Source organism: Scomber japonicus, chromosome 3 (genome assembly GCF_027409825.1).
Source record: "Scomber japonicus isolate fScoJap1 chromosome 3, fScoJap1.pri, whole genome shotgun sequence".
In the NCBI taxonomy this organism is placed as follows: Eukaryota; Metazoa; Chordata; class Actinopteri; order Scombriformes; family Scombridae; genus Scomber; species Scomber japonicus.
In genome coordinates, this window is record NC_070580.1 from 14,361,771 (window position 1) to 14,389,255 (window position 27,485).

General features: G+C 39.6%; 1 protein-coding gene across 1 annotated transcript; it reads left to right on the plus strand.

Moving 5' to 3' along the window:
* Positions 1 to 1,226: 1,226 nt before the first annotated feature.
* On the plus strand, positions 1,227 to 26,753 carry LOC128355238 (uncharacterized). Its single transcript, XM_053315487.1, has 23 exons — positions 1,227 to 1,251; positions 10,754 to 10,951; positions 12,372 to 13,914; positions 14,869 to 15,063; positions 15,349 to 15,472; positions 16,390 to 16,483; positions 16,927 to 17,013; positions 17,122 to 17,238; positions 18,104 to 18,202; positions 18,300 to 18,448; positions 18,761 to 18,899; positions 19,059 to 19,181; positions 19,398 to 19,592; positions 19,705 to 20,693; positions 20,924 to 21,173; positions 21,653 to 21,742; positions 22,547 to 22,771; positions 23,483 to 23,653; positions 25,056 to 25,233; positions 25,468 to 25,584; positions 25,694 to 25,948; positions 26,209 to 26,494; positions 26,708 to 26,753. Exons 1-23 carry the CDS (start codon positions 1,249 to 1,251, stop codon positions 26,751 to 26,753), a joined length of 5,673 nt encoding a protein of 1,890 aa, XP_053171462.1. The 5' UTR covers positions 1,227 to 1,248.
* Positions 26,754 to 27,485: the final 732 nt, after the last annotated feature.

Here is a 27,485-nt window from a genome sequence, read left to right on the forward strand (position 1 = left end):
AGAAATATATTCTAGCCTTTCTCCTCATGATGAAAATATCAATGGATTCATGTAATTTCTGGAATTTGAACGAACAAACAGACAGAGTTTGAGGCCAACTGTGACCTGCTTGTCTTACCACCTCACACGCACTCAGTCTCTGGCCTTTTGCCGACAGAAATAAACAATGGCCTGTCAATCTCTTCCTTCAAGGAATGTCTTGGTGATGCAGCAGGACTTGGATTTCAAACCATACATCTTAGAACTCCAGATGTAAACTGTAGTCCAAAGGGTGTAACACTACATTCCTCAAGCCTAATGTGGAGGTGTAGCAGCACTCTCCACATGCCTGCCTGCTTGGCTTGGACTTCAGCAGGGAAGCCCCTCTGCTGTCTCTCCCTTTCATATGAGTCAAAGACTGGGCAGTCTGCCGGAAGACAATTGCAGAAGAAAGGAAATGAGAAAGCCCGGAGCAGACAGTGGAAGTCTACGAGAGATAGGAGAGGGGAAAAAAACTGACTTAGTCCTCTAAAAGCGCCCAGTGATTAAAATAGAAAGAAAGGGGCCACAAACGAGGGACTGAAATTTGGCCACTCTCTGATGTTGGGCCAAAGGAGTATGCATGCATGTGTGTGTTTACATGCATGACAAAGTAGATTGGAGGTTTAGATCCATGCTTCACATAAAGTAACACATACATGTAGTGTATGACTTTTTTACACTTGTGTATCCCTCTCTGCCATATTGTGTCTGTGGGTGCACTTGTGTGTGTGATAAAGGCTGCTTGAATCGTGTGTGTGTATGTATGTGTGTGAGAGAGAAGAAACTCTGAAAAGCCTCGAGGGGGATTTCCTCTGAAAGGGAAAGCTTTTCTCCTCCCCCTCTCAGACAATCCTTCCCTCCTTCTCTCTCTCTCTCTTGCTCTCTCTCTCTCTCTCTCTCTCACCCTCAACTTGCTCTAAACACTCCGAGCCAGAGCCAGAGAAGCGAACGAGAAGTGAAAGAGGAGTTAGAGGATCAACAGGCAGCTTGAGAATTTTCTGTATTCTGTGCCACACACTGAGGAATGGACATGACTTTAGTCAATTTTCTGTCAAGGTGACTCACTGTCATGTGGATGTACTTCAACCGATGGCAGCTCCTCTGTTGTTGATGCACTAAACATGGCAAGTCTGTCAGCCCAGAGCCCAGGGAGGCTATCTGGAGAGGATAAACAGGACCAAAAATGAAAAAACATTCTGCCTGATAGAGGAAAATATTTCTGCAAAGATGGTAATGTAACATCTACTGAAACTTTTTTCTTTAATTCTTGTCTGTTGTTATTGGTTTGAGAGTTAAAGTGCTCCACTGACCCAGTAAGTGAGAGCATGAGCCTCTGGTTTGGACAAGCGACTTTGTTTGTCCATTGTTGCCAAGTTTACGCACTCAGAAAAACAAAAGGATAATGTATTTCATGTGCAGCTTTTTTCAGTTTCATGATGCTGTGCACAGTAATGACTCAGTCTTTTGTTCTCTTTTTTTAACTGAAACTTTATCTTTGTGACAGACAAAGCGAAAACAAAGTTGTTGTTACTACAGACTTCAAACCTTTTTGTCATCCTGAGCACAGTTGGTGGGACTGTTTCACATCAGCAGCCCACTGCATCTCAAGCTCTTTAAGTGTGTGCACACTGACAAAGAGAGAGTGACAGGGAGGAGAACACTGTCTTTTGTTTAGCTTCTTTAAGTCCTTTGATTAGGATTTAATTGATGCGGATGGCACACATACTTGAGTGAGTGGAGAGTGTTTTTGGGTGTGTAATTTATGACTACACATAATGGAATTATCGAGTTTTCCTAACTAAAAAGTTTAAACCAAAGATCTTTTACAGCAAGGGAAGACTAGTCTAAGCTGGTCACACCAGCAACTAATTAATGACAGTGATTCAAGATGGGAACATTTCAGAGTTGGGCGATGAGATTCTGTGTAGATGAGTTTCCTTTGGACGTTTTTGTTGTTGTGAAAATGGTAAAATAGATGCAGATTGTCTAGAAGTTGTATCTCCACAACATTCAGCTTTACCTTTCTTCTTTATATGGGTAGCTTGTCAGACCTGTAACATCTGTCCAAGCATGCCAGATAAATTATAGCTTTACAGGAGCAGGAAGGAAGAATGTTTAAAGAAGTCCAGATTTGGCTGCTTATCATAGCGACTGCTGTACTTTGTCCTCCTTTCCTATCCAATGCGGCACTTGTTTGACCAGGTTTTACAGGACCATCTGTTTGTTTTAGTTATGGCATGACTGATGTTGTCCTCCATGACCACCCTCCAACGTACAGTCATGAGCCTGCAGAGTCTAAATTATTAGATTACTGTACTGTGCATGACCAGGAGCTTCTATCTTGGGTAAACACTCAACAATAAAACTAAATCCAGACCTGTGGCTCTGCAAATTTGCATTTGGTTACTGTGTGACACGAGTCACTCATTCACCAGGAAGGTCAAGTATATTCTTTTTAAGGCCTAACTGTGTTTGTTTTTCATTCAGTGTACAGTAAACATGGCAGTCTGGTGCTACACTGATAGCATTTACAGTGTTAGTGTCCGTTGAAGTATTCAAAGTTGATTCAAAGTTAATGCAAATTATTAAAACCTGATTTGTCATTTTGCCAAAGTTCATGTCATTTGCAAAATTTACTGAGGGACTGAATGATAGATTTAACTTCAAGCAAAGCATATATTTTAAATGATGCTTTCCTTAATTTATAACAAAGAGGAGACAGATCTTTTTAAACCTGTATAAACCAATTTTTAGGTCACTTCAGGGAAGGAAGCAGTAAGCAAAACATTGACCAAACATATGACCTTATAAAGTTGATGTGACCTTTCCAACAGACACAGATAAAAATTAGCATTCATTTGACATCCTGTTTCTATTCACTTGTCAAATATAAGTTCAATATTCACTCTTCTTTAAATTTTATTTTGGATTCAAAATATCTTGACTTTTTTTTTCTAGCAGTTGCTCCATTTTGTTCAGTAGCCAGTTGCTGTCTTTTTCTTGTCCTCCATGGATTGTTAGCTGTAACAGAGCTTTTCCCCTTAAAATATTGCCTTTTTCTGCTGGAAACAACACTGATGAGAGTGGTAAGAGTGAAGAAAAACAGTAAAGTTTCTGGCAGAAAAAACAAAACAATAAAACTGAGAGGGACTGCAGAGTCGGGAGATAATGTTGAGTAGGTTCATCGCAACATATATGTTGCCATTTGGTCCATTGTTCATATAAAATATTGATTTTATAGCAGCTTTAAGTCTGGAGATAACTGACACAGACTCTCTCAGAATATTACTGTAAATAACTGCTCCGTATAGTCCCTCAAGTTTCAGGTCATTCAGATATCCATCCCAGCAACAATATGCATACATATACCATACCTTAATCTATTAACCACACCATGGACACGCTGAGTGAAAGCATCCAGATTTTGATTGGCTGACCTGGCTTCCCCTGGTCACAGCTGTGTCTGTCTTTTTTTCAAAAGCCATTAGACAGTCATCAGTAGCTCCCTCCCCTGCCAGCAACAAGTCATCACATCTATACAATACTGTTGTCTGTACTCCCTTTGGCAGACAAATGATACTTCCTACCCACTGCACCACTTGTTTCACCAAATTCCTACTAAAGCAAGGATGGGGGAAATCTGTACAATGCTGTACAGTAGGTATGATTTGTAGAGAAAATATGTATAATTGCAGACAATTGCCTTGTGCAATTGCATGAGCCAATTTACTTCTATTTTGCCTCAGTCAGCAAGTCATGGTTCTGAGAGTTGTCATGGAGCTGCAAACCATATTTTCAGCGTGTTTATTGTCTCTGTATCATAAAAGTGGGTCAAACTCAAGAGAGGTTCTGCAGCATATTTCAAAACAGAGCCAAGTACTCGGGGGGGAAACGTCTGTGCAGCTATAGGTTCTGCATGAGTCAGTTTTCAGGGTGCATTGCCTATAGAAAAACAGTTACTGCAACATTGTAATTTCCTTCTCACACTATGTTTGAAAGCTACTGCTGTTGTGGCCTCCTCTGGTAAGATAACAATGGTTTTATAGCTAGTTTAGTGGTCATGATAGATCATTCTGCAGCCACAAGAATACGTTGTGGCTTGCTTAAATTTGAAACCAGCTGAAAAACTTCAATCAAATCTGTGAAGCAGAGCATGGGGTGGCATCCTGCTTGACAAAAATACATTTACTGAGGGATTAACCCTTCCAATTTCATAGTAGGGTTTGATAATGGGTTAAAAACTCCCCCGATGCAACTTTCCAGCATCATCTAGCAGTCTTCTCTAACCCTGTTTTGAGTTGAGCATTTGTTTGGACTTACATAAAACATAGCCCAAGAATGGAGAGCAGCAGATGTCAGTACACTCCTTATAAACACACTCATATGCTGACAAATAAACAAATTCCTTGTATCAGGGCTTAATGGATTTCATGAGGCTTCACTTCACTCATTCATCAGCCATTTTGTGAAACAAATTGTGAAACTATGGGAACTCTTAAGGTGTGTTTGCAGATTTCAAAAACAAAATCTTTGGGATTTTGTTCCTGATAATTTGCCAGAATGAAAGAATTGCGAAACAAGCAGAGATCCAGTAGACTTTGTTTTGTCAGGTTACATGAGAGCAGTTCAATAATAAATCAGCTCTAAAACACTTTTAGGACTTTTCATCTTTTGGGATCACCTCCATTGATATTTTCTGTTTTTGCCTGAGCCCATTACAAACTCTGTGACTTATTACCTCATCAGGAACCTGTCTGATCCTGTGGTATAATTTGACCTGGTGTAAGAGGAAATGAGAGAACCAACCCTCTTATACCCTTATTCTGTGCATCCAGATCAGAGAAGTATGTAAGCATAGTTTCAGAGCTCTGTTTTTAAATGTTACATTTCATAACATGTGGTTACCAAGAAGAGAAGCCGTGACTCAGTGTTTTTGATTTCAAAAGAGACGACGGCACTGATTTATGTCAAATTCAGACTATTCTACTGACAGATATTTTCAGCAAGACTGTCAGCATCAGTGTTGCTTTGACTTCCAAGCTAAAGCTAAATGTTCACTATTCATTATTTACAGACTCAGGGTAAATTAATTAGTCACTTGTGAAATCAAATCTCAGCTCACCCACATACAAACTGACAAAATTTAAATTCTTGGATCTTGAGAGATATGAGGAAGAAGGCCAAGCCAGATATCCAACAAACTATCTATGTGGCCTCTTCCTTTACAAACATCTTAGTTTTTCATAACTACAAAATGAATGAATGAATAATAGGAACACTGCCAGATAAAGGGCTGTTAGCAACCTCACACTGTGTTTACTCCTGGCAGCAGTGACTTTAGAGAAATGATGTGGGAGTTTTGTCTTGTAGGCCCCTATTTATTGGTTGAAAAGGATTTAAGATGGCTTAGCTGAGTGAAGTGCCCCTCTGCTGAGTTTAACAAGAGTGGATCACACACAAAGACAACACTGTCTCATTGCCAACCAGGAGATACCGACTCTGCAGGGAGGAAGGAGTAGAGGAGGAAGGGGAGTTGCTGAGAGGTTACATGTTTATATGATTATGGCTATGACTCAGACTATGACTGTTATCGTGATTATGATTATGATTGCTCCAAGACTCAACATCTTGCTACTTCCTGGATTATGTGTGAGTTCAGTGATAGTAATGTACAATATTCAACACATTTATTGTACCTTTTTTTAAAACACAAAAGAAGACACAAAAAGACGAGATCTCCATAATGATATGATTCTATAAACATCTTGTATATTATTTCTTCTTCTATTGATTTTTTTATTTACCACTTTTGATAATGTGTCATATCCCATCAGTACTCTGTGTCCTGTCCACGCTGTGATATGTTGTAGACTTGCTGGTGTGTAATGTATGTTCTTTTTACATAGCTGCATGTCCAAACATGCAGAATCCAGGCAGTATTCAGCATTTACTGGCAGGTCTTACCTAAACTGTCACTTCTGCTTATGTTTTGCTTTTAGCCCGGAGGTGGGAGTGACAGTCCACTTCTTAATAGGATTTCAGAAAAATGTGATGACCAGTCAAGAAAGAGACATCAACACATCCTTTCAGCATGTCACATTACGAGCTGTCTATTTATGCTGAAGTTAATCTTTACAATCACACTGTGGTCAACTTACCTTCTCTAATCTTTTGACCCTTTGTAGTTGATGGGAAAGATACACACTGTGCATTACACACCTTGACAGTTTGTTTATACTGTAGCTCAAATCTGGGTTCTGACTTTTTTTGACCAAAGCCCGGGGCAATGTAGAGAAACGTATAATTACCTGCCTAATACTCAATGCTGCAGAAAGTCGAGGGGGCCTAAAGGGTAGACAAGACAAAGAGAGTGAGCAATTATAACAAATGTCTGTTGTCCACACCAGCATGTCAATTTGGGATGAACAATGATCCTTGTTGGAGACTGAAGCTCATTTAGAGCTAAATCACAGGCTACACTGGGCAACAGTGGGCAGAGAGGGAATCCCCCCCAGTCTTGAATGTGTAGAGGAGGCGGCTGTGGAATGTGGTCATTGGCTGGACACTGATCAAACCCCTCCATCCCTGCAGGCCAAGATAAAGGTTAAAGATTTAAGTCTGACTGAATGCTTTTCACTAGCCATTTGTGCGAGAAAACCACTGTGGAAAGAGAAGTAGCAAGTCTGCTTCTGTCAACAAAAGGAAACTAGATACTGCACAGTGATATACTGCACTGTAAAAAACTGTGTTATCAATAGATGTAGGGAACTGATTGTGTCTGGTTGCTCACTTGAGACTGAAGAAAATGCTGTTAGCCCTATGTTGTTATAGTGGGAGGAACTGTTAAAAATACAAAAGAGACAGACAAAACAGCAGAGACTTAAGACCAGCACCAGAGTTTAATGGGACAGAGCAGACTTACTTCCAAGCACATTTTGAATGGGAGTCACAGCTGGCTGGCCAACACTGCAGAAAACTAATTTGACTATAAAATAAAATCCAGAAGCATGAATATGTTTAGATGATACAATATGGCACTTTAATGGTGTCTCTATAAAACAGCTGCATTAAGGGAGGAAGGGGAGTGGTATTACATTTGTAGCAAACTACAACATCACCTCTAGAGGCCACTAAATCCTACATATTGGTCCTTTAGTTAGCACTGTACTGTGTGACTTAATAGATGTGATTCTGATATTCCCCATCCTTGATTTTAGTCAAAGGTTGAATTTCACTTTTTCCACCTTTTAACACTTCTGGGTGCCCAAACAGACCCATTATTGCCACTATGAACTGTGAAAACTATAATATCAGGAGAAACTTAAAGATTTTGAAAAATGTTAAGGCTATTGGAATACATAATGATTTACAAAATGCAGCATAGTCAGAGAAATCAAAATTATATTGACAAGAGAAGATAAAGTAACTGAGTATGATCTACGGGTCTACTATTCAACCCTCTTTCCCAGACATAATTTGTAGGGGCATGATATAAAGTATGTTTTTTTTTTCACCAATGGAAGATTCAGAATGCTTGCATGTTTTCCACTTTGTGCGTCACATGCATACTCTCTATTGTACAAAAGGTTGTGCTCCATGGTCCATATACCTCTTGATATGTACTTTATCAGATCCGAAACGGCTTGCTTATTGAACTGTGCAAGCACTCATCTAGCACATCTTTAAAGCTTACTTATGAGCACAGTATCAGTTTCCTATGATTATGATGTTATTATGATTTTTATTATGATTGTGAAATACTGAATAAGTTCAGATACCAAATCAATCTAGTTTTCTGGACAACTTTTTGGCTTTGTCTCAGAGGAAGCCATGCTGAACCTTTCACAGTTCAGGCCTGTTTGGCATGCTGTCTGGCAGTTTTTCAGATGTAATGAGATACAGAATATCTCACAACACTGGCAGTCACCCTCCCTACCCTCAGTACACTTGGCTGGCTAGCCAGTCTGAAATGAGTCCAACTGAACTATGCTTAGTAAATCTCGAGAGGGTCTCACTTATATGAATATCACTAGCCAAACCACCCACAGAGATGAGTTCCAGTCAGGGGGGAAATGCTTATGCTTTCAACCTCCTTTGATTTTAGAAGATCACAAGCATTTCTTTTGTCTTCGAAAAGAGGTTTGAAACCTTAATTCATATGAAGTGCAAATTAGTTTTTCAAGTAACGGCAACATTTTGTGAAGATTTCAGTTCCACCTATAGCAGTAAATGTTTGACTTTAATGATGCTCAAAAGTGTGGACACTCCTTAATAAATTTGATTTGATAAATCATCGAAATCTGTACATCCACGTGAATAACAGAGCACACACCAAACTGCACTTTCATTTTTATAAAAGTTACAGGCTGGAAAACTGAATTTTTCAGCCCACTATAGTAACTTCACAAAGCTCTGTTTTATTAGATATGACCTCAGGTTTACCGTAAGCTTTGAGAAATACAGTAGGACTCAAAGTTGAATGTTTGCAGTCAGCCTAAAACAGCTGTGATCCATTACCATTCAAGAGTCAGCCTCGAAGGTATTTTGTTCTCCATTTCCTAATCTATTGTGACAGATGTGCACAATCAGAAAAAGGAAGCATTCTTTTCTCCTTATGACATGCAGTGTCTACAAGAGATACAAAGACTCAGTGTAAGTGGTCAAATATTGATATTGATTTACTTCCAACATCCCCCATCAACTGTTGTTTATTAATAAAACTTATTTCACACGCACACACACACACATACACACACCCACAGAGGTACTTTTAAAGCTTGGCTAACTTTAAATGCAGAAGCTAAACTGGAACATGTAATGCTTTACTGAATAATCCAGTGAATCATGAATTACAGTTTAAACTTTATTACCTTTGTTATAAAGTTTGGGACCTTTGTTACCAGTGTTTCATGGCTGTCCAAAGTCCTCACAGGTCTCCCACAGTAATAGTCCCAGTGCTGATCAGTGTGAGGTCTTTGAAGCTGCTGCACTTGTGTTTACCATGGGCCAGCCTCTGGTCTTGGTTAGGCCATCAAGCTAAATGAGGAAGGGGCTAAAAACAGACTCCTTTGTGGGGCTGGGAGATTAACACAGCAGGGTACTGTGAACTGATTGTATGAATAGCATGCCTGCTGTGTCCAGCAGCTAAGACCTGCCCATATCCAAAATAAGAGTCAAGTCCTGAATTTCAACGGTCAGATTGTTATGCCTTTTCTTTTCATCATACAAGTGCTAAATGGAGAATAATCATGAAAGGAAGAAGTGTACACCTCTGTCACCAGACTTTGTTGTAAACACAGTAAACATTATTCCTCTTAAGAGTCAACATGTTGTCACTGTGAGCATGTCGGGATGCGAACACTAGCATTTACCTCAAACCGTATCTGTGTCTATGTGCAGCCTGGCCACGAGCATGATTCTAGAAGACTCTCATTTTTGTTCTTTGTTACTTTAACAAAGATATAAACTTTGACATTATTTTCTATACTTTCACAGATTATGTGGGACCAGGTCATTTCACTGTCACTGCCATATAGCAAAAGTACAGTATGTACTCTGCATGTCATTAGAATGCTTTGCTGTTTTATTAACCTTTGTTGACAATCCTCACATCTCAGTTTGCATGTGCTGTTTCACCAAGAATTCTTTAAAGATGGCCTCTTTTCATCTGAATGGCTTCCGTGTGTTTTCTTGGACTTCACTCGTGTCACAGCTGGAGCTAGTAGCTTATCAAAAGACTCCAAACACTCAGATGACTTCCAAAAGCACATCTTTTCATGCAGTAAACAGCACCAACAAGTGTGCCTCATGACAAAAAATGGTGTCATTTTCTTTAGGGGACCATATGTTGCTTTGTCTGTTCTCTTTTTCATGTCAGCTTGAATACGATCAGACACTGACCCTGGTCTGTTACAAATATACTAGTTTAAATGAAGTGTATCCTGGCCAGACATGAAACAAGTTGCACATACTCAGGCAGGACATAATCATCTCCAGACACAGTTCAAAACTGCTTTTGATTAATCTCACTCAAACATACCTCTCTTGATCCTCCACAGTTTTTTAGGTACCTCATAGTCTTATGTTGAGTTGATAGATTTTGGTCCTTTGCTGCAGGTTTTAATTTGTTGGAGGTAATAATGATGCAGGTAGGACCCATAAGAATTCTCTGATCCAAAAGTGCATTCATGCAGAAACAAATATCACTTTTTCTTTTTGTTTCTGACTGTAAAACAAAAAATGCTTTTGAAGGATACCAAACCAAGTCAGCCAGGGATAAAAGCAGGGGGCATGTGGTGTGATTCCATACTGTAATTTTTATTTTGCCTAAATCAAATATTTTATTGTTCATGAGCCTGGGTTCAAAGGTCGGCACATTCTAATCTGAAAAGAATGTGCAGCTCACACACCTACATTCCAGTTTTAAGACAATTTTTACAGAAGTCACAAAACAATAAAAAACAAATCTTTCTCAGAAGCAAAACATTTGCAATTAAGTAAACCTGAATTACCAACATGTGTAGGTTCTATTCAGTTTTTTTTTTTTTTTTTACATACTGTTGCACCAAATCACAACAAAGGATATCTTAAGGCATTCATTTATTTTCTTGGTGCTGGCATTCTTGAGATGGGTCCTGCACAAAACTTAATCCAGAGTCTCACAGTATATACAATATCCACCAGGTCTGCATAAACCTCATCTCACTGACCTCTGTTATATTTTATCCTCTAGAACCCAGAATCTCTGGACTCGTCCATCCAGAGTGCCCTCTCGGCCCTCTTCCCGCCTTTTGAGGCCACAGCGCCTGTCGTCCTCAGCCAGCTGTTTCGCACCATTGAGGAATGTTATCAAGGTGATGCATTGCAGTGCCTGCTGGACTTCCTCATCCCCTCCAAACACCTGCTGGAGAGTGTCCAACAGGCTGCTTGTGTGAGTATGAATATACTAATTACTTCTGATACTCACACTTGGTCCCTCTCACTCTTGCAGTTTACTGCATCTGCACACATCTTTTAAAATTCCAAAAGATGTGACAGTACAAACAGCAGTTCAGTCTGACACTATTTCTGTATTTCAACAAATGTACTGACATTTGTTATACAGCTAAATTTAACAGAAAAGGCTCTGCTGTGTAAGGGAGCTCTATAAAAACCACCCAGCATATTAACAGATTACTTACAAAGATTGCGATAAATTTGGGCTGTCAATTGATTAGACTATTTAAACTTGATTAATGGCATGACTGTCTTGAGTTAACTTGCGATTGATCATTATTAATCACACTTTTTTTTTGTTCTAAATGTACTTAAAAGTTATACTTTTTTCAAATGTTCAATACTCGTGTCCTCCCAACATGGGAGAGGACACATATGCTTGCTTTATGCAAATGTATGTTTATTATTATTGAAACAACCCAGAACAATGAAATACTGTACTGCATGCTCCAAAAATATGCTGAAAACATAACATGACAAACCATTTGCTGAACAAGCATACAGCCCTCCTCCCACTCGCCAGCTCTCTGTAGCAGCTGTATGCTTGGCCAGCAAGTGGTATTTAAGACTCGCTGTACTCCGGTTCAGGTAACTCCATTCACATCTACAATAAATGCAAATAACTTTGGTCTTTTTGATAGGACCATCTGGCAGGGCTTTGAAGCTGAATTTGCCATTAATGAGATGCTTTTCTTCATCCATTTCTGCTTGTAATCCAAAACATTACTCCTACATCACTTCCATATTTCCAAGCAAGCAGGTCAAGAGTCAAACACAATGTGTGTGCATCAAAAAATAATGCTGTTAAAATTAATTTGCGTTGATGCGTTATTAATGCATTAACTTTGAACGCCTTACTGTAAATATATATATGGATATGTAAACATACATGTAAATTTACCAAACTGCTGTAAATACATGAATACCATGTAAATATACATGGTATTGATAATATTTATAGTTAATAATACCAAAAGCCATAGTACATAAGAAAGAGAAGGCCGGGGTGGTAATAGTGAGAACTGTTAGATTAATAAAGAATACCTTGCATACTTGATGATACTTAATACTTGATTACTTGCTGTTGTATTATGCAACTATCCCTTACATTATATGACTAATATTTACATCAAATCAGGTTGAATTAATAAGCTTCTTGATTATTTGAACATTGAGATGGTGCATAGCTGTACAGTCATGCAAATGAGACAACTCAGCTTTTGTTTGTTTTAAAGTATACTGAAAGGAAGGCTATAAAACAACACAAAACTATACAGAACCAAAAAAAGGTGTATTACCATAATTACAGTAAATTAGAACAAAGCTATAGTCAAACTGTGTTCTTGTGTTTCCAGGCTGGATACTCTGATGTGGTTTTCCGCTGTGAGGGCTGGCCTTTATGTCTCCATGACAAAACCGTCATCCAGTTAGCACCAGTAAACCCTTTGTTGCTACGTCCTGGAGACTTCTATCTACAGGTGAAACCTTTTGGTGACCAAGCAGCTCGGATCGTCCTCAAAAGCCTTCTGGAAGAGGGATGTCGAGAAATGGAGGAGACCCCTGTCCCTGAGACTTCCTACCCCTGCATCTTTACTGAGGACTGGCTGCGGGACATCAATGAAGGACGTCATGGAACTCCTCTTTCACAATGCTTGCTTTGCACTGACCAAGGAGTAATCAAGTTGCCCTGGGCCAAAATAGCCATCCCAGAGTTTTTGGACAAGCCTAAGATCATGCCCACTTATCAGGAAACTCCTCCTGAGCCAAAGCAGAGCTCATCACCCTCCCATTACAACTCCTCCACCCTCCCGTTGGAATCAATGATTCTTCCCTCAAAAGACAGGATGTCAGCATCTTTGAGACCTGTGGACTGTTCATCCAAATTTGTCAGAGTGGAGAGTGAAAAACGAATCCCCAGAACATGCCCCAAACCTTTAATCAAACCTGTGGGTTGGGTTTCACCTAATACCTGGGACAGTCGTAACTATCCAGAGATCGAGGGTGATTATGTTGACCTGGTGGATATTGCTAAAGGGAAGGAGTTTGCGAGTAAATGTGACAGTATTCCAAACCCAGCCAAATCAGTTTTGTTCAAACCTGTCAGACCACCTCCACCTGTACCACTTGGGAATAGTGTTTTCTGTGGCAACACCCTTCAGTATGCAGACGAGCCTTGTACACCATGCAGCCAGAGAAAGCTGGGGCTTGAGCCCACTGATCAAGACTTGAAGTGCAGGTACAGAGACTCTTACGTGGCAGCACTGAGAAACCCAGTCCCCTTTGAGGGGGCAAGTGTGGACCTCCTGGCTGCCTTAGAAGAGGTGGAGGGGGAGTTAAGAACCAAGGGTACATTTGAAGCTCAAAGAGACAAACTTGGAAAATGTTGTAACCACTATAAAGAACCCATGACAAGTGATGAGCTCTGTCAATTCAGAAACTGCTGTGAACCAACACCAGGAACCTTTGCATCTCACTTCAAAGGCCTTCCTACAAGTTCTGGATCAGAGGACATTATGAAGGAATCACCTATGGTTTTCAAATCAACCCCTGGCTTGAGCTATAGTACTAAAGTTCAGACAAAACTCATTTCACATCAATTAGGGCATGATGCTAGTGGGCATCCAGTATCTGATGTATTTCTGGAGACCTGTGACAGTGACATGAGAGCACATCAGAAGGTGGATGTGATGAAACCATCAGGAAAGCACAAAGTTAAACCTAGGTCTCTGTCCACTGTGTCAGAGACTCCTAAAGGGAGTCCACTTCTCTATAAACTCAGTAACAGGAGCCACAGTGATATTTGCCCTGAAACAATTAGCAGCATAATGCAGTGTAAGAAAGCTGAACTGTTGGATCAGGTGACTCCAAAGATGGAAAGAAGGAAGTCCCCTAAAAAAGGTAAGCAGAGTCAGTAAGTAATAAGTCTTTCATTGTCTGTAGATTTCCTGTTAACTTCCACCCACACACACAAAGTTTGTACATTATTATTATTATTGCACACACAGCCATTTATCATGAGGTGTTTCTCAATGCTGGAAGGGTCATTGAACATTCATGCCAAACAGACTGATTGAATCTCGACCGTGACCTCGCGTGCTTGAGGGAATGTGCTCCACTGAGGGTCAAAGTTCATAAAGGCTCTTTAGAATGAAGGTTCACAGGTCAAAGATTGAGAATGATGTTCCTCAAGGGATTCTCCCTCTGCAGTCTGGGAACTTTGGCGGTATGGCTGCAGTCACGTCATTCATTACCAAGGGAGTGAACGGAAATAGCATGCTACACTCCAATGAAAGGGAGGTCCTGAACTCATCGAAGAGTAAAAAGAAAGAGCAGAGCATTCCTCTAATGTAGAAAGACAGCATAACATGCAAGAAAGGGGTTTCTGTGTCCCCTGCACCCACTGGCATGCACCCTCATGCTCTCAGAGGGGCATGCTGAGATCTTGACTGGAGACATGCTTCTCATGGACTATTAAAGTGGCAAAGAGAGAAAGCACAGGCGAGGCTTTGTTGGCTCAAAGAAGAGGCCAATTAGGATGTCTGAAATCAAAGCCAGGCTTAGTATCCAGGCCACTGCAGTGTTTTGTTATAGAGACCATGTCCAATGTTTAAAGGCTGTCTGTACACAGCTGTGTGGGGTAGGTCTATGTTGACAGAGAGCTATTAAGACTTATGGCTGTAGAACTGAAAAATGACTATTAGTATAAAAGGACAGAGGTTGTTGGACTGAATATAAAGTTGGTGGTTTATAGGAAACAGTCTGGTGGATTAAAAAAAATATGAGAAACAATGAGATTTTAATTCATAAGGCTTCTTTTGGTGGGAAAACTATTGTGTTTGTGTTTACTGACAGACTCCCACTTAAGCAGGAGTGAAACTCCCCTCACCACAGATGGACTGGACCCCAGTCTACAGAACTCAAAGATGGACCAACTATCTTCTCAACTTTCTTGTACCACTTCTGACACTCCTCAGTCTCCACAAGCCCATGAATCCAGATTGAAAAGCATCAGTGGTCTGCTTGAACTCGGCATCATTTGTTTACCAGGTACATGTCACTCATGAGACTGCCATCTGCAGTAAGTTATGAATAGGTCCTTAACATGATTCTATTTTATACCACAAAAATGTGTGCATTTGCCTCAAAGTAAAATATACTTACTTAACCTCAAGTACTCACCTGTACTCAGCAAGTCCCATGGGACATTTAGTTGTCTGACTCCTGACAAATCACTAGAAGTGTGAAGTGTTTTGGTTTAGTGTCCAACGACCAAACATCAAATGCAAATAATTATGTAACTTTCTCTCTTTTTTCTGACCTGCCTACCTCCAGGCAGCAGGGACAAGACAGGTAGGGCTGTGGTGGAAGTCCATGGTGACAGGAAGGAGTGGACGGCCCGTCTTGTATCAGCCCAGAATCTCTGCGAGTTACTGCTCTACCTACACTCCATACCCAGGTATTTGAAACACTACCTCGGGCAACTTTGTATTAAAAAATAACAAACACCTGTAAATTAGTCTGAATCATATTTGAAGCAGGGCATGACCTGTGTCCTGTGGTAAGCGGTGATCTCCTCAGTTTCTCAGTAGACGAAAGCTGTAGTTTTTGGCTGCAGTCCTAATATGTTGTGGCATGTATTAAAAAATATGGCCACATGATGGCAGTAGAACACAATTTTCAGAATGTATTACCTGTGGTCAATGAATGTTTTTACAGGACTCCAGACTGAGTAAGCCCTAATGACTCATCCTTTGAATAGTAACTCCTTTACAACTACTAAAAAAAAAGATTTTTTGCAGAATCACAACCTCATGAACTGAATTGTTTCCCTAATATGTAGTGCTTTAAAACCAGCTGGCATTAACATTGACCCGTTAATGCCAACTGACCCACTGCAAAAACGCTGTCATTCCTCATTCTCAGAGGTCTACTAGTTAACACACTTCAAATGTGATATTTGTTTACACTGGGTTTAATGGAGACTTTGAAGTTCAAACAGCTATTCTACCAGATAGTTTGGCCTTCCTCTGTCCCCCAGTAAAGAGCCATACCACAACAGTCTCTAGCCAGGCTGGCTGCCAACTGTCTGGTATGCAGTGCCTTGCTAGAATTAGCAGTCATGCCTGATGTAGGCTCACACAACAGTAACCCAAGAAGAGGCCATTAAGAGGGATGTGTGAAAGCGCTGAAGCGTGGAATTGTATGCATGAAAAAGAGGGTGTGATTGTGTGGATGTCAGAGAGAGAGATAAAATAATAAATAGAGATTTGAGTAGTGGAATAAGCAATGACTAAAAGCCTTTATCACTTAAAGACCATTGTGATGAAGTGAACATGTTCTAATGTGCTTTAACATGACTCAACATTTTGATAGGAAAGATGTTCGAGAGCTCGGTATGACTTTGGTCATCAATGCCAGGAAGAAGACTCCTTCGCCTCACCTCTACAAAGCTCTGCTCATGGCTCAGGTTAATACAGCAGACCTGCATGCACATGCTAGAGAGAACAATTAACTAGAGTCCTCACCTAAAGGCACACAGAGACACAAAACATACACACAAAGACGTCATCGGATGTTGATGCCAAAATGACATAATTCTTTAACTCCCAGATGAAGAAAGAGAGTGGATGCCAGAATTAGTCAGTGTCTCTTAATATGTGAAACACAAATACTGAATGACTCAAAAGTTAATTTCAAGTTTGCACAGGTTTCTGAATTGCTGGTAGTGAAGAAATGCACTAGGGGGAGCACTTTCATTTTCTAGCAAGTCACATATTTTCAGAAGAGAGAGGTATAAGTTAAGAGAATATCTGATGTTTTATAATTGCAAAATTGGTCTCATATTTAAATTCTCAGAGCAAATATCTATGTTGAATTGAATTACTTTAACTTATTGACTGCCTTCTACAGGAGCAAGCTCTTCATGCTGTCCACAGTGTTCTGATGCTGGTGGATAAAGAAATGTGTCCACGCCCGGAGAAACAGCCTGGGCTTCAAGTGAGAAATGAACACTCTGTCATTTTGTTCTTATTTCAAACAAAACATTCCTCTTCCTCTTTGTGATACCATTTCCTTTCCTTTTCTTTTCTTATTTATTTTTACAAGATGGACATGTTGACTTCTATGAAAGCCCTCAACAAGACAGTGGAAGCTTCCCAGCTGACCTCTGACCTGGGTGGGACCTTCTCTTACAGCCATACAGACTGGCTACAGTTCCATCAGGTACTGAATATTTATTCTGCATTTACAGAACCACTGCAGCTGTGTTATCACATCCCACAACCACTTTGGAGTTTCCAATAGATTCACAGGAGACTTCAACCCCACCCGCTGGGGATGACGTGTTATTCACTCACCCACCTGCTTTGGCCTTTGAACAGAGGAAGGGAATTTGGATTACACAATAAATTAGGGTTAGGGTCATGTAACATGAATCAGTGCACATCCCCTTAAGGGAACAGGCCCATTATGTGCTTCTCCTTATTTTTTGCATTCAGTTTGATAACCAAATGGAGTCTGATTCCAGTGATAAAACAGAAGTCATCCATTGATTAACTGGATAGTGATGCAAACAAAACATAACATTTTTTCTGCTATTGAAATTGTCCTCTGAATTTTTTTTGTTTTATTTTTTAGTTGCATTTTGTTTGTGAATTTCTGAATTATTTCATATCTCTTGCCCGCTAAAAAGTAAAACAAACAAGAAATGATTCTCAAATGATTGTTTGGTTTAACTGGCCATCACTCTTATGCAACCTGTAGATATTTTAAGGGGTAAAAATAAAATCAAACTAAATATATTTGGAAATGCTGATGTACACAGTGGAAACACTACTGAGGATAGCTTTCTTGCAGTAGTTCTGTGTCTATATTGTAAACAAGCTAAGATGAAAAATAAATTAAAACCAGGATGTCTAGTAGCTGTCAGGTCCATGACATCATTATCCAGTATCTCTGAAGTCTTTCCCATCATAGCAGCCCACAGCTAATAAACACAAATCTATAATCTGCTCTCCATTACAAAGTTCAAGGGTTCATTATGCATCACATTTGTGTTCACTTACACTATGAAATGATTGTATTTCAGAGACTGGTTTCTTTCATGACTGACCTGCAAGGAGCAGATAGTTTGTTGCAGAAGGCTATCAAGAAAGTGGATGACATTAAAAATCTAGACACTGCCCAGGTAAAATTTACAAGTTTATCCTGTGATGTTACATAATTAGAACACATTTTCGATGTGGTCATTAATGTTGAATTTGCTTGTGCTGTGGCTGCCACAGGAAGTGCAGCTATGCATTCATGACCAGAGAGCTTCAATGAAAGATGTTCTGGAGGACGCTCGACTGGTCACTCTACAAAGAGAAGGAGGGTCTGTACTGGCCAGGATGAAGAGAGAGGAGTTTAGATTTTCACAGTCGGAGGACTACAGGTATCAGATAATAACTAATGAATGAATCATGATTGCATTAAAGAAAACATCTACTTATCTAAGTAAATCTCCATTGTCTACCAACTACACTCGTCAATTGTTATATATTAAACTAAAAGCTTGTTTCTTAAGATATAACAACTTAATATCTTAAATAAAATGCCCAAATTGACAGATCTCGTCTCTATGTATGTATGTCATAGTCATAGTCATAGTCAAAATCCCACAATTGTGTTTAGATATTAATCAATTTGAGATTGACTTCATCTTGCATTTAATGTTTCAGTATCAGTGTTTGTCATCTCCCTACAGAGATGCTCTGGAGTCAGTTACAAGTCTGTATAATCAAGTCGAGGAGAAGCTGCACATGCTGGTGATGAGATCAAACGAGTCACTGCAGCACCTGGAGTTTGTCTTCAGGCTCAGAGAGATGGAGGCCAAAATCAGCACGGTACTACCAGTTCTGTCAGTCTGTATCAAAAGCCTTAATTATGTTTTGGATCATCTGAAATTCATTCATACGAAGTAATGTTTCGAGGGATCTGTAAGCTAATACTGTGCTCCTCATTTGCCAAGCTTTAAACCAAACATTCTACACTATATCTTGCAGGCTGGGAAATGGTTTAATACAGAAGGTGAACAGAGACTGAAGGACTCTTACACAACAGATGATACCCTGGGGTGCACGGAAAAGACTTTGCAGACGTTTGGTCTGTTTCTAACTCAGTCTAAGGTATTGCACAGATTTAACAGGGATTTAAGGATAAGAAACGTTACCCTTATTAGGTTGTTAAATGTGACTGAACAAAGTTAAACCAAGCAAATTCACCATGTGTGTTTTGCTTTACATGCCAACATTTTTCTCTTATTCTCCCAATGTTGAAAATATGTAAATCATTGCACTGATAACAGTAAATGTTTGATTAAGAACTTGCATCATTTATCACAGGAGAAACATCAGGGCGCCCTGACCCTAGTGACAGAAGCAGAGAGGATTCTGGGCAGTAACTCTAGTCCTGCAACAGATATTTTTCGGACTCTTGTCAGCACTTTCAAGTCCAATATGGACGACTTCATGTTGCGATCAGAACAGAGGTACAAAGAACTGGACGTTCTTGTGCATGTGTACCGCTTCTGTGATCAGGTTTGTGTTTTGTCATAGTTCCATGTTATTTTCTCCATTTCTAACTGAAGTTTCTTTCTTCCTTAACTCACTCTTTGTCTACATACATTCACTTTTCTTTCTCTGATTCCAGGCGTCTTCCATGGCCAAGGAATGCAGTCATTTTTTGGAGCAGGTCGAGCTTGGGTGTTACTCAGCTCAGGCCTGTCTAAGCACACTCCAGATGTATGAGGAAAGATTAGGTGGCGAATTCTCCACCACGCACTTCCAGGCTCTGAAAGCTAAAGCCTGTACCGTCAGATCGGGGGCCTCAGGGGTGATGGGTGTGTGGAATGCAGCCTGGGTCCAGTGCCAAGAAGTCAGGCAGTGTGTTGAGGAGATGCAGAAGAAGAACAAATGTAAGGATAAGACCCCGAACCAGCAGGCCACAGCTGTAAACACTCAAAGGGAGGCTGGAGGTATGATGAATAATGAAGAAAGAAGTGCAGTGGGGGAGGCTAACTCCCTGACCCAGCAGCCAACCTCTCATAAGGAAGTAGTGGATGTCTCGAAAAGTGCAAGTGAAAGTACCACTGTTTCATGCTTCGACCACCATTTAAAACCTGACTTCAAAGGGAGTGAGAAACGAGAATCCGAAGTGCTGCCATTACCTGAAGCACCAGTTAAAATTGGAAAAATTACTCAAACTTTTCCACAAAACAACAACTGTCCAAAAACAAAATGGAGGCCAAGGGAGCACCACAGTGAGGCAGATCTGAGGAGCACAGACTTAGTTGAAGGGGCTGATGATTTTCTATCACAAAAACCCTTAGGTCGGTCCTTAAGTGAAGGATCACATGCAAGCTCTCGTTTGACATTTGCCTCCGACTTTTCACCTTTGAATGAAAGACACAGACACTGTCAGAGCAAGACACAGCTACTTATACAAAATCAGCAGACCATCCAAAGTCCTCCCACTTCCCATGACCAGAGTTTACTCTTGACATGCAAGTCAAAAGGAGACAGTAATAAAGAAGAAGGTGGTTCCACTAAAGGATGCACTGTCTCCACCCAGAGCTCTAAAGATTTAAGGACCCCAGAGATATTACTCAGTCCAACAGAAAACAATGACACCAATGTTTTGTAAGTAATGCCCCTCCCTCATTTGTATCCTAAAACTTAGGTTCTGTGACTTATAGCTACTTATATTGTACCATTGTTCACCAGTTCAACAATAATGCCATAAAGGCAGATGCTTTGCTACCCAAAGATAAATTACATTAATCTGAGCATAAAGCTGAGCTCGCCTAGGTTTGGATTGAGCTTTAATAAAATTAATGCTTGCCAAACATTTCATTTCCTATGTGGAACAGAAAACTGCGGAGGATCATGGAGGAACTGCTGTCCACAGAAAGGGAATACGTGAAAGCTCTGGGTTATGTTCGAGAGCACTACTTCCCCGAGCTGGAGAGGGGCGATGTCCCTCAGGACCTCAGAGGCCAGAGGGGGATCATCTTTGGTAACTTAGAGAAACTCCAAGACTTCCACCGCCATCATTTCTTGAATGAGTTGGAGAGCTGCGTAAATGAACCCTTTAGAGTGGGACGCTGCTTCCTACGACATGTAGGTGTTATTTCTCACAGAGCACACAATTACTGAATATGATTTTTTGTGAAATAGTGATAAGGTTTAATTTTAACCATAATATTGGCAACCTCTAATTAACCTCAAATTGTAATTAGAGGTTCTGTAAATACTTTTTAGAGATTGTTGTTTTCATGGTATAACATGGTTTTGGCAGTTGTAAGAATGTGTAATTTCAAGTGGTATGGTTTCCTGTTTTGAACCAAAACTGCAATAATTCAACATGATCAATCAAACAAAGGCCTTCCAGATGTGTGCTGTCTTCAGCTTGAAAGGAATTCTGTTTTTTAATAGCTAAAGTGTTGATATCATTGAATTGTGAAGAATGTGCCAGCTCACACAGATGTGAAGGTACACTCAGTAGTCTGCTAATTCATTGGAATAGTGTGACACATGCACATGCGGCTTAACTAGTTAACTAATGATGATGTCTAATGGTGTTACTCCTTTTATTTTAGAGAGAGAGTTTAGCTCTGTACGCCCTGTACAGCAAGAACAAACCACAGTCTGACAGTCTTCTCATTAATCATGGACAGGCTTTCTTCAAGGTGAGAATCATTGTCAGTTACAATATCTTAATAATCTTCATTCTCTCATTTTTTCTCAACACCATATTATGAATTTTGTGAAACGAGAAGAAAGGGCATATTTTATTCTGGAGAATGCATTTTATGTTCTTGATATAGCAACAGTGGAGAAATAACAGGGAACACAGAGAGAGATTTTTGCTTTTAGATGTTTTACTACAAAAAGTGTATGAAACCCATGACCAAAATGGCAAACATTACCTTCTGAATGTCAATCGTCATTATGAGTGTGTTGGCTAGCAGCTCTTTGATGCTGTATTAATAGGCACAACAGTGCTTTGAGCTAAATGCTAATCTCAGGAGGCCAACACACTCATAATGACGATTGACATTCAGAAGGTAATGTTTGCCATTGTGGTCTAGCATGTGAGCATGATATCTGCACACAAAGTACTGTAACTGTCATCAGTTTTGCAGTTATTGATTCACAAATCTAACGCAGCTGGACAACTTGAAATTCGTATGGGTCAAGAGAGAAAGGGACTGATGCAATAACATTCATCCTGATGAGAACATGAAAGTCTGTACCACATTTCGCAAAATTTCATGGCAAACCTTCCAATAGAAAGTTTGGATAAAAGATGTGGACTAACCGACAGACATTATCATCCCCCAAGAATCCCTGCTAGTGAGGTTAATTACTCACTTAACATTAACCTGCATCTCCAACAGCAGTTTTAGCATAATCATGTGAGCTTTACTAGTACATTTCTACCACTGCTGCCAGTTCATTTGACTGCTTTGTCTCCTCTCCTCATGTACCAGCAACGGCAGTTGAAGCTAGGGGATAAAATGGACCTGTGGTCATACCTGCTGAAGCCCATACAGCGGATCAGCAAGTACAGCCTGCTGCTGCAGGACATGATGAGGGAGTGTGGTCCAGGACAAACCAGAGAGCTGGCAGAGATCAAGGCCGCCCTAGAGGTCATCCACTTCCAGCTCCGACATGGCAACAACCTGCTGGCCATGGATGCCATCCACCACTGTGATGTAATTGTTTTATGTGTGTCATTTTGTATAACAACATATCAATCAAGGTTTATAGAAAGATGATGTCTTGTATACAGTGTCTATGTATACAGGTGCACTGTATACATAGACACTGTATACAAGACATCATCTATGTATGTACTGTGACAAGACTGATCATCCTTTTTCCAGCATTGAGCAACAGCATTTGGACACTCTACTGTGATGAGGAAAGCAGAGTAGGGAAACGACTGGGCAAGATTTTATTAAAATACTTCAATAAAGCATGTCATGAAGGCATAGTGTTCTTAGGAACATTTATCATTGGTTTATGATGATTAATTTGGTATGGGATAAGATAAGGACAAGGAATGAAAGAGGATAGGGAATGGTGATGGTTTTATCATATTTTCCATGAAGTCCAGAGGGAGATGCTATGTGTGGAATGATGACCTGGAGCTTTGCTCTGTCTGGTCCTTTTTGCAACGGAAAAAATATTGAAGAAGTCTTTTGTGTTGACGTTTGCCTTAATCACACAAGCATTACTGTACATTAAATTGTTCCAAATGCGCTATTGTCAGCTTAGTTTAATTTTGTCAGTGATGTTTCACTATTTCTTCAGAGGCTGAATTTAGAAATCTATCAATTGTTTCTAGGTGCAAATATCAATTATGCAACATATGAACCTGCAAAAGGAACTGAACTTATATTTCCTCATTTTGTGTGCTGCAGGTTAATCTGAAAGAGCAGGGGCAACTCATACGTCAGGACGAATTCTTGGTTACATTCAGGAAGAAAAAATGTTTCCGACACATCTTCCTCTTCCAAGAACTCATCCTCTTTAGCAAGACGAGGAAGACGGATGTAGGAAATGACACGTATATCTACAAACAGTCATTCAAGGTAAATGTGCATACAGCAATATTGCAGGGCATGATGAGGGAGTGTGGTCCAGGACAAATAAGGGTTGACAAGATGAAAAATTCAAAAATGTCTTGATGGACACTGGGTTGCATCAATGGATGTGGCAAGTATTTTTCATAAAAATCTGATACACTGCCACCATGTTCCTTCTACAGTCACACCACTGTTGTTGAAGAAATGGTCAACAAGGTTCAGTGAACTTGGTTTTTCATGTTATTTCAGTTTAGAAAAAGGAACATCTGACAACAAGAACTAATTGAGAATTTGAGTGGTTTTAAGCAAGTGACATTGTTTGCCATAATCCTCTAATATATTGTCTCAAAATGGATTTAAAAAATACATTTTATACTTGGTTCACAAGAAAAGAACGTGTGCTTAACATTTTGCTTACGTACTGTCATTGACCAATTTATCATATACCAGTGAATTGTCTTGCTACCACTTCCCCTTTATAAGAATTGACACAAACCCACTACTATGGTGCAACAATATGTGTACATCAACTACAGAGAAAAATGTGCTTCCTGAAATTGGGCAAACTTACCCTTCAGTTGAACTTGAAAATGTCAAATAGCCCAGGACCATATGTCAAACATATAATATTTATTCATGGCTTATTAGAAAATGGTGAAATTATAGAACAAATGTTGCATTACTTTTATGTACGGAAGCGTATTGCTTTCACTTGAATAAAAAAAAAAATCTGTTTTTTCTGAGTAATTTATTCTCTCCTGTTTTTCTGACTAATCTTTTTTCCTGTTTTTCTGGCTATTTTTTCCCCTGTTTTTTGGAGTAATTTTTCCTGTATGGTATTAATAGTAATACCATCTATGTGACTTAAAGACAGGACAATCTCCCAGTGACTTAAACCCAGATCAAAGTAAAACTTGATTAAACATGCTTCCATTACATCAAGCTCTCAATAAAGAGTGAATGTATCCAATGATTTGAATGCCCTCTAAACTCAGAAAAAAAATTAGCCCGAAAAACAGAAAAGAAAAAAATTACTCAGAAAATCAGAAAAAAAATGTCCCCGAAAAACCAAGCATAAAAATAAATTACTTAGGAAAAAAATAAAATAAAATACAGGATTCTTTTTTTTTTTCAAGTGAATGCAATACGCTTCCCTATTTATGAACATGGAAAAGCATTTGTATAATTCTGAAACATTCAGCTACAGAATCACTTGTCAATTTTTCTTTTTTACTTGATATTTTACACATTGAAAATTAAACACCCACTTGAACATAAAACTGATGAGCACCAAGGACAAGCTTTGGATTTTTGACAAAAACTACTGTCTAAACTGTCTAAACTAAAACTGCTAGCCATGTTTAAAACTGCCATCTTACATGATTACTTTCTTTGTCTTTGTATTTAGACATCAGACATAGGCATGACCCAAAACAGTGGTGACAGTGGCCTGTGCTTTGAGATCTGGTTCAGAAAGAGGAAAACTCAAGACACATACACGATACAAGCAGTAAGTCGAGAGGTGAAGGAGGCCTGGACCAAGGACCTAGAGCGGATCCTCTGGGAGCAGGCAGTACACAACAGAGGTACCTTCAAGCACGTGCACACACACACACCCACACACACACACACCCACACACACACACACACACACACACACACACACACACACACACACACACACACACACACACATACACACCAAGCAAAAGAAATGATATTTCATGACATTTCTGATGTCAGTATGTTGTCCACTTGTCTATGCGTCAGTGTCATTTTTTCAATTTTTAAAGAAATGATTTCTATCATGTGTGTATTAGAGGTCCGTATGCAGGAGAGAGTGTTCATGGGTATTGGAAACAAGCCTTTCATGGATATCCAGCCCAGTGATGCAGCTATCAATGACAGAGCAGTCAATTATGTACTGATGGGAAGAGGTGAGCAGATACTACCAGTGAAACAGGTTTACCTTCTGTCACTCTTTGGTTTTTCCAAGTTTATTATGCTTCTATACTCATGCAGCTTATTCTTATCCTCTCTCCTCAGAAAACAAGGTCATATCCTCTGTGGGATCATGTGGGTCTCAGGACAGGCTTCCTGGGGCGCGACCAAAATCTGTTGGCTCTGGAAGCACTTCTTCTTCCTCCTCATCCTCTGGAAGGGGTTCCTTGTCCCATGTGGGATACCTGTGTGGGCCGAAGCGAACAGTGGTTGCAGGTGGTCTTGAGGGATATGTATCACCCCCTGGTGTTCTAGAAGAGGATGATCTGGACCATGAGAGCGGGAGTCAGAACTTGCTGTGTAAGTGTCAACTTTATCAATAAACTAATGGAAGTCATATGACCAGATTGATGCTTATGATTTATTAAGTTTATATGCAATAGGAGATAAAGTAGAAAAATACAATAGGGGAGAGGACTATTGAAACAGTTCTGGCACACATGTGCTGTGCTGTTTGGACATTTCCAAAAAGTCAGACTCAGGTTGGCTGGTGGATAAATTGGATCATTCCTCCATCAATCTATTTGTCATGTAAATAACGAAGTCTTCTCTTGTTGCAGTGGACAGCTCTGAGTCGTCAGGAGAGAGTGTAAGCGGCTTCAGCAGTTCCAGTCACAGCTACCACTCTGCTCTTGGAGGAGAGGGGGAGGACACCTCCTCGGTCTGTGCCTCCGTAATTACTGTAAGGGAGGCTCATCGAACTGATGTTTCTGCAGCTTTCCACAAACTAAATGCTCTGGCAGGATCCTCTGAGAAAATCCGACCACCAGTTGCACCCAAGCCCAAATTGCAAAACCAGACCAAGGATCTGCCCTCTGGCAAGGTGCAGCACAAAGCTTTTACCAAGTAATAGTTCATATGGTTAAATACACTCTAATTACAAACAAGCTTATTATTCAAGCAGAAAGTAAATCATATACAGATCCATTCATCACTCACTTATCCCTGATAATTATTATACTAAGGTGTCTGTTTATTTTTCTGCATGTTAGTTTCTGTTCATGTCAATATTCAGTGATATTTAATATTAGATTAATAATGTTTTTATACATTTTTCAGTTTCAGCACAGTAATGTTGGAAAATCCACTGAGGTTTGAACTGTGAGATATAGCACATGGTAAGTACCTTCTAGTATACCACCATTTAAAAAACTGATATTCAGTACTGTATGTGTTCTATAATCAGCAACTACTTATGTGTGATAATCTGCTTTTCTACAGATGTTGAGGTAACTCAAGAGGAGCTGATAATAGTCTGTTGGCGTTGGCATAAGAAACGGGGCTATTAGTAAATATTTTATACTAGCGATCACTGTAATCCATTACCACTCTATAAATATATTTGTTTTGATCTCACTTCTTAAACAATAGGTCAGAAAAATATCTTTAAATGTACTGTATTATGAACATGTTAATCACTTCTTAAATGCATACCTGTACTTTAAATCAGTCATAGCACATACAAATGATCTAGGGTACAATGTTTGAGTCTGTGTTTATTTGTTCATTAGACAATGTTAAACTGCACAGTAATTAAAGCATATAGCTAAATAAAGGCTATCTATCTATCTGTCTAAATAATCCTGGTGAGAAAAGTCTGTCCCCTTATCCTGCTCCCTGAAGAGTTTAATACAATCTTGAGAAGACAGTAAACAGTACTGTATATCTGAATTGTTTGTGTCCTAAATGCCTTTTGTACAGATTTATCAAAGTTAAACACAACATGTATCTCACTTATTTCCCATGAAAAAAGTCACAGTTCTTTCTTTCTTTCTATTTTTTTTTTATTTTTATTTTTTTACTAATTACAGTTTTGTAAACTAATTTTTTACTGCTA

Bases quoted from the DNA above. Each gene is read 5' to 3' on its own strand.
- LOC128355238 (XM_053315487.1), top strand. The intron at 17,014-17,121 runs GTGAGAAATGAA...TATTTTTACAAG, and splicing joins AGAAACAGCCTGGGCTTCAA to ATGGACATGTTGACTTCTAT. The intron at 23,654-25,055 runs GTAAATGTGCAT...CTTTGTATTTAG, and splicing joins TCTACAAACAGTCATTCAAG to ACATCAGACATAGGCATGAC.